We start from the raw sequence: 15670 nt of genomic DNA on the forward strand, positions 1-15670 counted from the left end.
GTGTTAAGTAAAATACGCTATTAACCAAATAAAAAATTACTGTACACCATTATGATGCCTCGTAGCAACCTATTGCCGGCTTTGTGCAAATTCAGTCCTGTGATAAACCCACTGCTCTGCACTAACATCTAACAAAATGACACACATACAATTGCCCCAGGATACAGTACGTGAAGCTGTGAATTGTTCTAGTTATTGAAGGCGTATTGACCACACCGCCTAAAACAGGGCAGCTGACGTGATTTTAGACATGGTGCAACATCATTACAGTTCAGCTACTAAATACAGAGTAGCAGCAGAGGTGAACCGTTATAGGTCATCATGTATGGGTATTAATCATCTAGGGCAATGAGCACAGCGTCAGGATTTTCAAAGGAAATCCACGGATTTAATCAGTTTTGTAGGAATTGTGCCGGTATGGGGGTGTCTCCCTTTGTAATTGTTTTATGGGAAATACCTTTGTTACAGCTACCCTGGGTGTCACATGATCTGCAAAATCATTGCACACTGTATGACAGCACTTACCGTGTTTCCCTGAAAAAAAAGACCTACCCCGATAATAAGACCTAGCATGATTTTCGGGGGGGGGCTGCAATATAAGCCCTACACCAAAAATAATCCCTAGTAAAGGTTTGTTAAAAAATTAATCCACCTTGCAGAACGATTACATTGATATAAGGTATGCGTGTTTCCCTTTGTAAATGCATTGTGCTGGCTGATGTCTGTGGCCCCTCCCTCTTCAGTGCACGGAGTGGGCAAACGTCACTGGGGATATCGACTCTTTCCTCTTCTGCTCTCTTCCCGGTTGACATCTGCGGCCCTCCCCACTTCAGTGCATGAAGCGGGCCGACGTCACCGGGGATATCGGCTCTTCCCTCTTCTGCTCTCCTCCCAGCTCACGTCTGCGGCCCCTCCCTCTTCAGTGCACAGAGCGGGCTGATTCAGCAGGGATCTCGGAGCAGAGAAGAGTTGAAAAGCTCAGGTAGATCATGTGACACCCAGGGTAGCTGTAACAAAGGTTAAAGTGTTACTAAACCCACAACAGTAAAATCAGTCTGTATATGCAGTAAAGCATGCTTGTTAGATTCACTGTGGAACCTAAGGGGTCAATCCTCCGCATTGTGTAAAAAGGTTGTCTGATCCTGTATGCACAGATCCTCCTTTTGCATCGTCTCCAAAACATGTTCGGATAAGACGGAGTAAATTGAGTCAAGCTTCACATGCTTAGTTTGGCGAGTATTTTTTTTGGAGAGTGCATGTGATCAGTACAGGGCCAATCAGCACTGTCCAGACCGAGGGTCAGGGGGTTCTGCATCCTGATAGGAGAGCCAGTGTAGTATGAAAACTTCTCCTACAAGCTTTAACCAGACACAGATAGAAGTCACAAGAGAGGCGAGTCGGGAGGAAGTAGAGAGAAGACATTGCTGGAGGAGGATTCATGGTGTAGAGAACTCAGGAGTGTTTGCTGTCCATCATAGAGACCCAGGGGCTGGGGTAATTAGCCACAAGCGGTTATGATCTCCCTAAAAAGAGATCAGTCTATCCGGTAAGCGGCATCGATGTTACAGGTGGAGGACCTTTTCTATCATTTTCCATCACTTTTCCTTTGGTGTTAATTGATTTGAAGTCACCGCGGATCATTTTACCGAAGATTTGGGTCTTAGGCCTCGTACTGTCATGATCGCTACTGTGCTAAACAGACAGCGAGGCGTGGTCGCGCCCCAGTTGGCTCTGGGTGGAATTGAACCCAGGGCCTCTCCGTTGCTGGTCCAGGTCTTTGCCTCTGAGCCACTGCTCAGTGATATTCTTCTTGCTGTCCGTCGGAGCCTGGTTCTGAACTCGTGCTACTTTGGACCAATCAGTGGCCTGAGCGGCCTATTTAAGCCAGCCCCTTCCTCCTTGCAAATTGCTGGTTCGTTGTCAGTGTTTGGAGTGTTTGCTACTGGAAACCTTGTCTGTGGATATCCTGTTTACCTGACCTTGGCTTGCTCTCTGGATTGCTGCTCTCCCCAACCCTGTGACCCCGGCTTGAAATTTGGACTGTGACTTCTCTACCCCTGACCTCGGCTTGTTCTCTGGATTACTCTTCAGTCTTGTTCCTGTTTGAGCACCTTCTGTTTGGACTATTTCCTGTGTGCTTCTGAACAGCCTCCAGTGAGCTTTGGCTATCCAGTTCCCGGTCCACCTTGGATTCCCTCCTGCCACTGGACCCGATGCCTCTTAGTGCGTCCTTCCCTCTGTCTCAAACTCCAGCGGGTGGATCGCATCGAGTCGCAAAGGTGAGCCGCCCTTGGCATCTCGGCCTCGGTAAGCAACGTTCCTGACACGTACACACGACCGGGTTTCTCAGCAAAAACCAGCAAGAAAACTGCTTCTTGCCGAGATTCCCTTTCGTGTTTACGAGGCATTCAGGTTTCTCGTCTGGAAATCTGGCCAGAATCTCAACGAGAAAAAAAAAGAGAACCTTCTCTCTTTTTTCTCGTCGAGATTCTTGTTGGCCTGTTTCCCGACGAGAAACCCGAGTGTGTATACTTACCTGCCGCTGTGGAAACCCGCGCATGCTCAAAATGACTTTGACACATGCGCGGTAGCTTCCACGGCATAGGTAGGGTGAAGCAAGATGGCGACGGCATTGAATGTGACGAGCGCATGCTCGTCATACGCGATGATGTCACTGCATTCTTTACTTTCAAGAGAACTGTGGTTCTTTTGAAATGAAAGTCAGTACACTCTGGCGGCAAGAGTTTCTTGCCAAGAACCTTGTCAGGGAAAACAACGGGTTTTTCCCGACGAGATTCTCGGACGTGTATATGAGGCCTTAGAACTGTATCCTGGAACCTTTTAGTGGGGGAGCTCACTTTTCTTGGGTTTGATACCAAATTGTGATATGGTTGGGATATGTGATATTATATGGTATCCTGTTTGTACGTGATTTATTTCTAGCATCTGGATCCATCAGTTTGTTTTGATTTTGGACTGAGGAGGATGACTTCCAGGCTTTTTTAGGTTGCACTTGGCTCATGATTCATGTATTACACATTTCACGTTCTTATGCCACGGTTTCTTTCTTATTTGGAGCGCAGCTTATTTTATTTAATTTGCTATATACTTCTGATGAGAAAAGGTGTTTAGCAGTTTATATTTTTATAATGATTTTCATGTTCTGTGTACTGTGGGAGACCAGATATAGTGAATGCAGGCTCCTGGGTTTAGTAACACTTGGATAAAACAGGGCCCTGCTAGAACCCTTTTTTTTTTTAAAAACGCAACAAATAAGGATTTGAGTTTTCCTACATTTTTATGTTTTACTGCTTTAGTTAATACAACCCCTGAAAAATGTATTTATTTTATTTATACGAAGCTTAGAGCTCACAGATGTATCGTTGTATATTAGTCAGCTAGTTTTTGTGTTCTAATTTTGCAGAGATGTGAGCACATATATCTACTTGTCGCTGCACTTCAACCATTGTGGCAATATAAGTGGTGCCTATACACATTACTTGATTAAAGTTTCTGGGCTAGCGTGAATAAAATACAAACGGCTCACTCTGAAATATGATTTGTGGGCACCATTAAAAAAATGAAAAAGAAAAAAAAAAGAAAAACCGATCCCCTGCACACTGAATCCATTTAGTACAGTGGAAAATATACAATCTCCATCTCAGGGATCTTTGTGGAAAGCTGATCTGTAGAAGCACAAGGTGAATTAAGACAGCCATCTGCCAGCACAGCCGAATGCAAGAACACAGAGGTAGTGAAAGATAAAAATGAAGAATTGAGACGCTTTACAGGGACAAACTAAAAACCTGTAAACCAATGAGTAATCTATAATCAATACAAGTTTCCCAGCTTAAATTCCCAGAATGAACCCAGTCCAATGGTAAAGCTGATTAGGTTACAAAGGTTGATCATACTGGATAACAAGTAATAAACATCATTAACCACTTAACCTCCGGACCAGAGCACTTTTTGGAATTCGGCACTGCATTAAGTGCTTTAACTGACAATTGCGCGGTCGTGCGACGTGGCTCCCAAACAAAATTGGCGTCCTTTTTTCCCCCACAAAAAGAGCTTTCTTTTGTTGGTATTTGATCACCTCTGCGTTTTTTAGTTTTTGCGCTATAAACAAAAATAGAGCGACAAGTTTGAAAAAAAATTATATTTTTTACTTTTTGCTATAATAAATATCCCCCAAAAATATAAAAAAAAAAAATTTCCTCTGTTTAGGCCGATACGTATTCTTCTACATATTTTTCGTAAAAAAAAAAAAAAAAAAAAAATCGCAATAAGCGTTTGATTGGTTTGCGCAAAAGTTATAGCGTTTACAAAATGGGGGGTATTTTTATGGCATTTTTATTAATATTTTTTTTTTTACTAGTAATGGCGGCGATCAGCGATTTTTTTCGGTACTGCGACATTATGGCGGACACTTCGGACACATTTTTGGGACCATTGGCATTTTTATAGCGATCAGTGCTATAAAAATGCATTGGATTACTAAAAAAAATGCCACTAGCAGTGAAGGGGTTAACACTAGGGGGCAGGGAGGGGGCGAGCGGAGGGCAAACATGCGCGCTTACGGCGGCGCGCACGTGCCCCTAGTGGCCTGCGCGAGAGCCGACATGCTCTCACGCAGGGGAGCCGACCTGCCGCCGTAAAACGACGGCGGCAAGTGGTTAAAGTTATATTTATCGTGTTTGCTTCTACGACATTCTTTTGTTGCTTACAGCCAGGAAATTTTTGTTAGTGTGACAGGATGAGGCCCCTTTCACACATGCGGACCGTTCGTTTGATCAGTTCAGTCACTTTTCTTCAAAGAGAAAACAGATGAAGTTTACATCAGTTTTTCATACATTTATTTACATTTGCCAGCTAGAGCCCTTAAAGGGTTTGTAAAGGAAACTTTTTATCTTAATAGCTTCCTTTACCTTAATGCAGTGCTGTTTTCATGTCCCCATTGTTTGTTTTTGCTCTCAAGTTGCTGTAATTCTTCTCTGATCTTGTCTGTTTCCTGATGACCACAGTTCTGGGAGCTTTCTCTCTGTGGTCACTAATCAAGGAGGTGTGATTACTGTGTGTCTAAAACCCCTCAGCACCAATCAGTTTCGTTTTCCAAACCATCACTGCCCTGTATTGGCTCTGTACATCACAGAAGCAGTAAACAACATGCAAAAACAAAACTAGAAACTGCAGGTACATTATATGATTGATTTTTATCTATTTTTAATCATTTTTAAAAGGAATCAGTTAACTATTATGTCTCTATACCCTGTAAACAGTCATTTCAGCTAAAAATAAAATTTTCCTTTACAACTCCTTTAAACATTTGAGTCCCAATATAATTTTTTCCATGCAAAAACTGACCGCTCATCCGTATGTTGACGGAAGCGGATAAAAATAGATGATCATCCGTGGTCAATCGGTTTTTCCATAGGAATGAATTGATGTCTGTTTTTCATCCAGCAACGGATGGATGAAAAACGGACGAATGGTCCGTATGTGTGAAAGGGGCCTAACTTTTGTGTGTGTCTTAACCACTTCAGGCCCGAAAGAATTGCCTGCTCAATGACCGAGCCATTTTTTGCGATTCGGCACTGCGTCGCTTTAACTGAAAATTGCGCGGTCGTCCGACTCTGCACCCAGACAAAATGTACGTCCTTTTTTCCCCTCCACAAATAGAGCTTTCTTTTGGTGATATTTGATCAGCTCTGCGATTTTCATTTTTTGCGCTATAAACAAAACAGCGACAATTAAAAAAAAAAAGAAAAACCACAATATGTTGTACCTTTTGCTATAATAAATCTCCCATAAAAAAAAAAGAAAAAAAAAAAAAAAAAGGATTTTTTTTCTCAGTTTAGGATGATATGTATTCTTCTACATATTTTTGGTAATAAAAATTGCATTTCATTATGGCGGACACTTGACACATTTTTGGTCCAATTGGCATTTAGACAGCGATCAGTGCTATAAAAATGCACGATTACTGTAAAAAGGTCAGTGGCAGGGGTTAACTCAAGGGGGCGATCAAGGGGTAATTGTGTTCCAACTGTGGGGGGATGGGACAGACCTAGAGGAAACGACAGATCATGAGTTCCCAATGGCGAGGAACCACGATCTGTCTCTCCTCACAGAACAGGAATTTGTATGTTCACGCACACACGCACGCGCACACACACACACACACACATACACACGTACCTGTTCCCACTCTCGTGCCCGTGATCGCTTGCAGCCAACGGTCATTGCGACTGTCAGTCATGAGCATCGGCACCCCTGCCTGCTAGCCCGCTTAAAGGGACCGACGTACAGCTATGACGGTTCGCGGGATCTTGCCGACCTGCCTCAGTAGAATGACGGCGGCTGGTCGGCAAGTGGTTAAAGTGTTGGATAAAGTGGAGAAAGATTAGATTGTCAGGTACTTATTGCTGTCTGTGTCCCCACTAGGGAGATTCACCCTCTCTATTTGTCCTGTTTACCATTATTAAAAGTTAAAGAAAATCTTAAATTTTTGGTTGTCATCAGACCTAGAGTACAGAGGAAATCTTCCAATGAGGACACTAGTTCTGGAGACATCCCAGGATTCCCTCACTTTGAAGGGATTTCCTCTCGCTTCCTGTGTTGGTTATGGGCCAGGAAGTGAAGGGAAATTTCCACAATGGAACACAGATCACAAAAAACTGACTGGGGTTCTAACCCTCCCTTACTCTTATCTAAAATGAAGAAAGAAAAAAGTTTTGCTTTTGTTCTAATGTAAAACAAAGGTTCTACTGTGAACCCTTTTTTCCTCATCCTAGTTCTTCTGTTTGCAATATCACCTTACTGTACATATGAATAGTTCACGCTACTGGAACACAGATTTTTATGTGGCCTCCAGACATAAATGAAAATAAAGGGGATGGCCACTTCAGTGTTGCAGACACCCTTTGAAGCAAGAAAACCACTCAATCCATCCAGCACCATACCCATAGGCCCCAATGCTTGGGTGTTTGGCTTACCGTGACACCATAATAAAGCTTGATTAAAAGAAATAGCCAACACACTGACCATGTACCTAAAAAATTTTATGCTATCAAAATGCAAAAAAAAATAAAAAATAAAGTTTAGAAGGCAGATCCTGTATTATTCACCGACATGTTAGGGCCATGGTTGAACCCTTGTGTAAGGTGATATCAAAATCACCCTGCTTGCCCATTTCTTGTATTTGACTAGTGCCAGACTGTTACCTCTAAGTGCAGGTGTCCATAAAGTAACAGCAGACATTTTGGATTAACATAATGGGTAATGGGTAAGTGTTAAGATAGATAACATGCCAAGTGATCATTTTAAATTTGATGGGAGGTAAAGCAAAGCCACCACTTTCACGAAACAGCACTGTTACAAATCTAAAGCATTTACAGAGTTGCCCTGAATGACCGATTTATATATCCATATATAGAACAAGCCATAAACGATTTAAAAATTAAAAAGTCCAAAATGGTGAAATCATTGTTCAAGGTGTTCAAGGTGAGAGTGTTCTTGTCAGTGCAACAGCATTGCCACCATCCAGCTCCTGGAATTTTTTTTTTTTTTTGAAAGGCCTATGGCGTGTGAAAAAATGTGCACACACATAAAGAGTGTTCACAAAAACGTGCAGACGGGTGCAACGTCAAGTGCTCCTCCTGTGAAGAAAGGAACCAACACCCTGATCCCCCGGGGGTGTTAGGCTCCAGACGGGGACTAAGGTACTGTGGTCCGAGCAACCGAAGCCGACACGGACCCAACTTCCTTGGAGGGACTGCCGAAACAGAACCCTCCCAGTACTAGGTGGGGCTCCCCCGAAGGGAGACCCCATGAGAGCAGGTGAACTAAGCCAGAAGGTTATGTCCACCCACTCCCAAGAAGTTCAGGGCTGGCCCGAGGACCGGCACCCTACTAATCACACAGTGAACAAATAACGTGCACAAACAAAAAAAAGACAAAAACGTGACAAACATAGGCTAATGAATTAAATAAAGTGGGGGAAAGGGATAGTGGAGAGGAGAGTGAAGAAGTGGTCATTGTGGTACACAATGACCAGGCCCTCCGGCCAGGAATAAAAAATTTGTCCAGTCCTAGCCAAAAGGCCCGGCCCAGGAGGCAGGTGCTAAAAAAAGCGTGTATCTGGTGCAGTGACCGTCACTCACAGTGATTCTCAGATACCCCTGGACTGCCACTCCAGGGGCACATGCACCATAGGCTTTTTGTTCCAAATCCAACCCCCCGACCGGCCAGTGCAGCCCTCCAACCCTGCCAGCTAGAGAGCCCTTCAAGGTCTTCTTAGGGAGAACTGCTGCTCCATTTAGCAGCCTCCGCCAATACTAGCCCATCCAGACCCTCCGTAGACCCGGCGGATTTGCATGGTCCTACCCCGACCGATCACAGGACAGGACCAGCTTCTCCTACCGGATCGCCGACAGGGATAGCACTTACACCAGCCAGCCAGAAGGCCGGACTAGAACTCGGCAAAAAGACTAGACCAAGCGCAGCCACCCATCCTTACCAGGAGCACCCTTCCAGATGGCTCAGACGCAACCATTGGCCGGCCCCCAGTATCCATCGGGCAGCTGGGCGTAGTCCCTGCTGAAACCATCGTTCCAGGTGCTATGACGTCATTGGATTGCATCCACCCTCCCAATGGAGGTGCTTCAGCGCTCCTCTGACAACTGATAAGAACAGATACTACACTTGATGTTAGCCAAAAGGCCGAGAAGCGGCAGGGAAGACACCACGATCAGCACAGCCGGAGTGCAATGGCCGAGCCTCGCCCTGGGAGAACCACCTTCATGATCATGGTGTCTCCCCTGCCAGGTAAGCATCCAGCTCCTGGAATGTGTAAACGTTTGAAGCACCACCACCAGTACAGACAAAATGCTTGCTTACTAGCTCACACAGACCTACTATTACGGAAGGTCAGTGACACTTGTGGCTACACACCCAGCCAGGGCCTGTCTGAGGATCCTCCCAAAACATGGTTGCAACCATCCACATAGTATTATCATAGGTCTGCAAACATTCTCTGCGTACAATCCTATACCCATCCGTATTGTGGTAGCTCCATCCATTGCATCCATGTTTAGAGAGGATCCTCAGATGGCAACAAAAGGCCCTGGCTGGGTGTGTAGCCACAAGTGTCACTGACCTTCCATATTAGGTCTGTGTGAGCTGGCAAGCCAGCATTTTGTGTGTGTTGGTAGTGGTGTTTCAAACGATCACACATACCAGGTGGTAATGCTAATGCATGGATAAGAACACTCTCACCTTGAAAATTATTTTTATATAATTTATGGTTTGTTATATATGGATAATCATTCAGTGTGACGCTGTAAATGCTTTTGATTATGTGATTGCGGCTATATCTTACAGGAGAGTTGCTTCTCGGATAATTGATTTATTATTTGGTCACACTATCTTTAATAGCAAAGTTTTTCTTTTTTTTTCTTATGTACTGCTAGAGATCCATATTTTAGAAATCTTAACTTGAACAGAGTGACACTTCATTCATATAAGCACAACTACACTGGCGGCCTGCGGCAGTCATAGAGAAGTCCGCCTAGCAAAAACTGAATTCATGCCCGACATCTTACTAAAAGTATAGGAGCGGTTGAGATTTGTAGCTGCACCATACCCTTACTAAGCCTGTAACTTTCCCTGCACATGGTCAGTGTGTTGGCTATTTCTTGTAATCAAGCTTTATTATGGTGTCACGGTAAGCCAAACACCCAAGCATTGGGGCGTATGGGTATGGTGCTGGATGGATTGAGTGGTTTTCTTGCTCCAAAGGGTGTCTGCAACACTGAAGTGGCCATCCCCTTTATTTGCATTTATGTCTGAAAATATGTGTCTCAGTAGCTTGAACTATTCATATATAGTGATTAGGCGATTTTGCAAACTGAAGAACTAGAATAAGGAAAAAAGGGTTCACAGTCTACTGAAAGCAAGTATAACGTGCATCATTCATTGTTTTTTCTAAACACTCGTACACTTGATCTGGGTTCAACTGTTCTTTTATTCAACGTGTACACTTTTACAAGAGAAAGTTCTAATGAGACAATTATCGGCTTATAGAACAAAAGTAACTACAGGTGAAGAGAAAACAAACATACCTGAGAGTCATGTAATGGAAGACACCCCGCTGAGATCAGTAAAAGTATTACACTGAAAAACGAAAAGGTAATCTGTAACAACCTGAAGTTGAAAAGCAAGTCTGAAATTGTAGAATTGTTATATACTTAACTGCAGATCTGATAGCTAAATATTCATCCACAACAAGGAGTATACAGTAAAACCTTGGTTTGAGAGTAACTTGGTTTGAGAGCGTTTTGCAAGACAAGCAACATTTTATAATACATTTTGACTTGATACACAAGCGATGTCTTGATATTCATGTAGTGTCATGTCACAACTTAGTATAGAAGAGAGGCGCCTCCAAGTGTAGCAATATAGTTACATTTAATGAAGGCACAACATTTAGCAACATATTGCTACACTTAGGCCGCATACACACAGGTGGACTTTTGACCGGAAAAAACGTGGTCAAAATTTCAGACGGAAAAATAGAGAACCTGATCTAAAGTCCGTCGGAAATTCAGACGGAAAAAGTCCGATGGGGCATACACACGGTCTGATTATCCGATGGAAAGCTCCTATTGGACTTTTTCCATTGGAAATATATACTCTGTAGCTCCGGCTGGATTTTGCTTCCAATCCCCTTGTGGAGGCTTCCATTTGTGGATGGACATTTTATGGTTACTCAACCTGGTCACATTGCTATAATCTTTTTATATGGACTATAAATTGAAGGACTTATGAATACATGGTTGTGGAACTAATCATCTGAGTTTCCATTATTTCTTATCTGGAAATTTGCTTTGATATACAAGTGCTTTGGATTACAAGCACGTTTCTGGAACTAATTATGCTCGCAATGCAAGGTTTTACTGTATATGTTTTTCAGCAGGACTCAAGGACTAGAGCAGAATGTCACTACACTATGTTCTATGTACTTCCAGAACTGTCTGCATAGGACAAGGACAATGTAAACAAGGCTTTGTTTACTTTCAGCATGTCTGAGCTGTACAGTGTAGAGAGCACCATGTCCGCAGACCAATAAGGAATGCAGAAAGCAGCCCCTGCACAAGTGTAGCTAAGCCCTGCTTCCTCCTGTCCCATAGGATTTCAGCCAGTCCACTATGGAGGGCAGAATTCAAACCTTGCAGGATTCCCAATGTGTTTTTTGTTCTTAATCCTGGTCTGCACACGTGTGTACATGCAGGGCCGGCCTTTGGGGTGTGTGAGCAGTGCGGCCGCACAGGGCGCCATTGGCAACAGGGGCGCCCTGCGGCCACCCAGAGGCGTACTAAGGGGGGGCGAGCCGCCCCCGGGTACCACACACTGGGGGGGTGTCAGACCGGCACCCCCCTCCGCGATTGTTTTACACCCGCGGTGGCATTTTTTTCCTCTATGACCAGGCGACGAGGGGTGAAGATGGGGGGGGGGGGCGCCACAGGATTAGCTCGCAGAAGGCGCCTGAACACCTAAGGCCGGCCCTGTGTACATGTTCATCACAGAAGTACAGCTATCCTTTCAAAACACAACACACCCAACAAAAAGTTAAGACGCATTTTGTTTCTTACCTGCAGGTTTTTGTATAAGAGCTTTGCTACAAATAAAAAGAAGGATATTGTTTATTCTAAAAAGAACAGCCAAGTTTGCAATATAACAAAACAAACCATTTACACAAAATCCAAATTCGAACAAAGAGTAGATTACAGAACAGTAGATATGCAAAATCTAAATGGAGCTTTTAAGCACTGTGTAAACCTGAAGGACTGAGCTGTCAACAGTACACCAATAATTGTACCAGGTAATGAACAAGTCTAACAGGATTTTAGTGACTTGCTTTGACTCTGAATAGCTAGAGAAATGTATCTGTCTGGTTTCTCTACAAAAAAAAAAAAAAAAAAAAAAAAACTTTGCCTGGATATGATCTTTAACCAATTCCATACAGGTCATTTTCACCCCCTTCCTGCCCAGACCAATTTTTAGTTTTCAGCGCTGTCGCAATTTGAATGACAATTGCGCGGTCGTGCGACGTGGCTCTCACACAAAATTGTCACCCTTTTTTTCACACAAATAGAGCTTTCTTTTGGTGGTATTTGATCACCTCTGCGGTTTTTATTTTTTGCGCTATAAACAAAAGAATAGCGACAATTTTGAAAAAAAACAAAACACAATATCTTTAACTTTTTGATTTAATAAATATCAGAATTTTCTTTAAAAAAATACGTTTTTTTCCCTCAGTTTAGACCGATACGTATTCTACATATTTTTGTTAAAAAAAAGAAAACGCAATAAGCGTATTAAACCGGTTGCGCAAAAGTTCTAGCGTCTACAAAATAGGAAATAGAATTATGGCATTTTAATTTATTTTTTTATTTTTTACTAGTAATGGCGGCGATCTGCGTTTTTTTTTTTTTTTTTGTGACCGTGACATTGCGGCGGACATATCGGACACTTGACACATTTTTGGGGCCATTCACATTTACACAGTGATTAGTGCTATAAAATGCACTGATTACTGTGTAAATGTGACTGGCAGAGAAGGGGTTAACACTAGGGGGTTCTGAAGGGGTTAAATATGTTCCCTAAAGTGTGTTCTAACTGTGAGGGGGACTCACAAGGGGAGGAGATCGATGCGTGTTCCTCTGTACTGGGAACACACATCGGTCTCCTCACCGCTGACAGGACATGGATCTGTGTGTTTTTTTCCCCACAAATAGAGCTTTCTTTTGGTGGTATTTGATCACCTCTGCGGTTTTTATTTTTTGCGCTATAAACAAAAATAGAGAGTCAAAATTTAAAAAAAATAATATATATATATATATATATATATATATATATATATATATATATATATATATATATATATATATATATATATATATATATATATATATATATATATATTTTTTTTTTTACTTTTTGCTATAATAAATACCTCCAAAAAAAAAGATATTCCTTTTTTTTTCTCAGTAGGCCGATATGTATTCTTGTACATATTTCTGGTAAAAAAACAAACAAACAAAAAAAAAAAAATCGCAAAGCGTTTATCGATTGGTTTGCGCAAAATTGATAGCGTTTACAAAATAGGGGATAGTTTTATTGCATTTTTATTAATAATTTTTTTTTTCCTACTAATGGCGGCGATCAGCGATTTTTTTCGTGACCGCGGCATTATGGCGGACACATCGGACAATTTTGACACATTTTTGGGACCATTGTCATTTTCACAGCAAAAAATGCTATAAAAATGCATTGTTTACTGTGAAAATGACAATTGCAGTTTGGGAGTTAACCACTAGGGGGCGCTGAAGGGGTCAAGTGTGACCTCATATGTGTTTCTAACTGTAGGGGGCGGGGCTGGACGTGTGACGTCATTGATCGCCTTTCCCTATATCAGGGATCAGACGATCAATGACAGCGCCACAGTGAAGAACGGGGAAGATGTGTTTACACACAGCTCTCCCCGTTCTTCAGCTCCGGGGACCGATCGCGGGACTCCGGCGGCGATCAGGTCCGTGGGTACCGCGGCGCTTCGGACCGGGTCGCGGAGGCGCTTGCCCGCGACTGGGCACTTAAAGTGGAGGTTCACCCGAAAAATCAATTTTTAACATTAGATTGAGGCCAATTGTGCGAAGCAGAATCGGGTGTTTTTTTTTTAAATCAATGCAGTACTTACCGTTTTAGAGATAGATGTTCTCCGTGGCTTCCTGGTATGGGCTGCGGGACTGGGCGTTCCTATTTGATTGACAGGCTTCAGACGGTCGCATACAGCGCGTCACGAGTTCCCGAAAGTAGCCGAACGTCGGTGCGCAGGCGCCGTATAGAGCCGCACCGACATTCGGCAACTCGCGACGCACTGTATACGACCGTCGGAAGGCTGTCAAATAGGAACGCCCAGTCCCGCAGACCATACCCAGAAGCCACGGAGAACATCTATCTCTAAAATGGTAAGTACTGCATTGATTTTGAAAAAAAACACCCGATTCTGCTTCGCACAATTAGCCTCAATCTAATGTTAAAAAAAAAAATTTCGGGTGAACCCCCCGCTTTCAAACAAACTTCCTTCATGTAGTCATCATGGGGTATTTGTTTGCATAATTTTAAATAAATGTAATTTTGGAATAAGGCTGCAACATAACAAAATATGGAAAAAGTGAAGCACTGTGAGTACTTTATGGATGCACTGTATGTTAAATAACTCCTTAAATAAAAAGGTATTAAACAATTGGGCTGTGGTTGAGGAAGGCTGGGGAGTTAAACTGGATGGAGGACCGTGTTTTGACCACCCAGCAGAAACTAGAGGCCTACGCGCACACCTGGACATTATAGAACATGCTTATTTATTCTGAGGGAGGGAAGGCTCAAATCGAGGCGACTCCTCCTGGTTGATGGTGTCCTCAAACAGACTCAAAACAATACGTTTCTGCCCTACAAACCCCCCCTCCCCCCAAAATTATAAAACCTTTCGTTTTTCTCGCTCTCTTTCTCTCCCCCTTTTTGTTTTCTACTCCCTGTCTTTTTACTTTTCTGTTAAAATTGGGCAGTTTTCTACATATAGAGTTCATGTGGAAGTTACCCTATTTCAGGATTACCTCCCAGAATTACAATTCAACATGCCAGATTGTTATCTCCAGGGGACGTTCCCTCATACTCCCTTTATCAGTTCCGGTTCACATTATGGCTGTTATCTGTCAGGACCTCTACATTTGGTATGTCAGCATTGGTCATCTTTTTCGACTTTTCTGATATAAATCCGTCGCATTTATAATTTCCGGTTATTGGATACTTTGTAGACTTCCTATTTTGTATGTCTATTTGTAAGCTGCCTGTCTTAAATAAAAAATAAATAAAAAAGTGATATTAAACTCAAAACCAAAAATGTAATATACTACAAATATACTATAATTTTTCCCCTCTATTTTCACCTGGCAATCTGGGCAGTAACACACCTTGTGTATTACAGTGTACCCCACTCTGAATGAAAGAGCACAAGGTGCACCTTTGGACAGCTTAGTTGGTCAGTTTGGGGGGAGGGGGGGGGCAGGGCTGTCTTAATGAGAGGGCACACCTGCTGCATGAGGGCCCCTGCACTTTCCCAAAGCAGCTGGTCCTTTAACCCACGCTGCCCCAAAATTGCAGGCCCCATGATGGCACTGAGAGCGATAGATGCACAGGGGAGGCAGTCTGCCTCCTACCTACTTGATGTCCGTTTACCTGCACTATCATCATTGTAGGGGCCCTAGAGCATTATTTTGCCCAGGGGCCCATGATGCTATTAAGATGGCCCTGGGGGGGGGGGGGGGGTAGTGTTAAAACAAATAGATTTAGATGCATTAACAAATTGAAGCCAAACTCAAGCTTACACTTTATAAGCAGTGACAGAAACAGTTTTTTCCTTCTTATGATAAAGATTCTACATGGTGGTTGTAAGCCTTAGTCATGGAATCTGAGAAAAGCAAATCTGCAGTGTTTACTTATTTCTCTCCAAAGCTCTAAAGCCTAGTGCACACCTAGTTTTTTTTTCATTCAACCCAGCAGGTTAAAAAAAAAAAAAAAAAAAAAACTCACATGTCTGGTTAGAGCTGCTGTA

At 42.9% G+C, this 15670-nt stretch overlaps 1 protein-coding gene and 1 non-coding gene across 2 annotated transcripts in view; both read right to left on the reverse strand.

Annotated features, from left to right (window-relative positions):
* Positions 1–15670, reverse strand: part of TMEM241 (transmembrane protein 241) — a 179371-nt gene that overhangs the window by 110456 nt on the left and 53245 nt on the right. The window contains exons 6-7 of the mRNA XM_040354068.1: positions 11652–11677; positions 10122–10173 (exon numbers count right to left, since the gene is read on the reverse strand). Of these exons, the coding sequence (XP_040210002.1) occupies positions 10122–10173; positions 11652–11677 (78 nt within the window). The remainder of the gene's footprint in view (positions 1–10121; positions 10174–11651; positions 11678–15670) is intronic.
* Positions 8664–8834, reverse strand: LOC120942153. The gene has a single exon (XR_005749935.1). It is a non-coding gene; the product is annotated as a U1 spliceosomal RNA (small nuclear RNA).

The sequence above is a fragment of the Rana temporaria genome, chromosome 5, assembly GCF_905171775.1.
Source record: "Rana temporaria chromosome 5, aRanTem1.1, whole genome shotgun sequence".
NCBI classification, from domain to species: domain Eukaryota; kingdom Metazoa; phylum Chordata; class Amphibia; order Anura; family Ranidae; genus Rana; species Rana temporaria.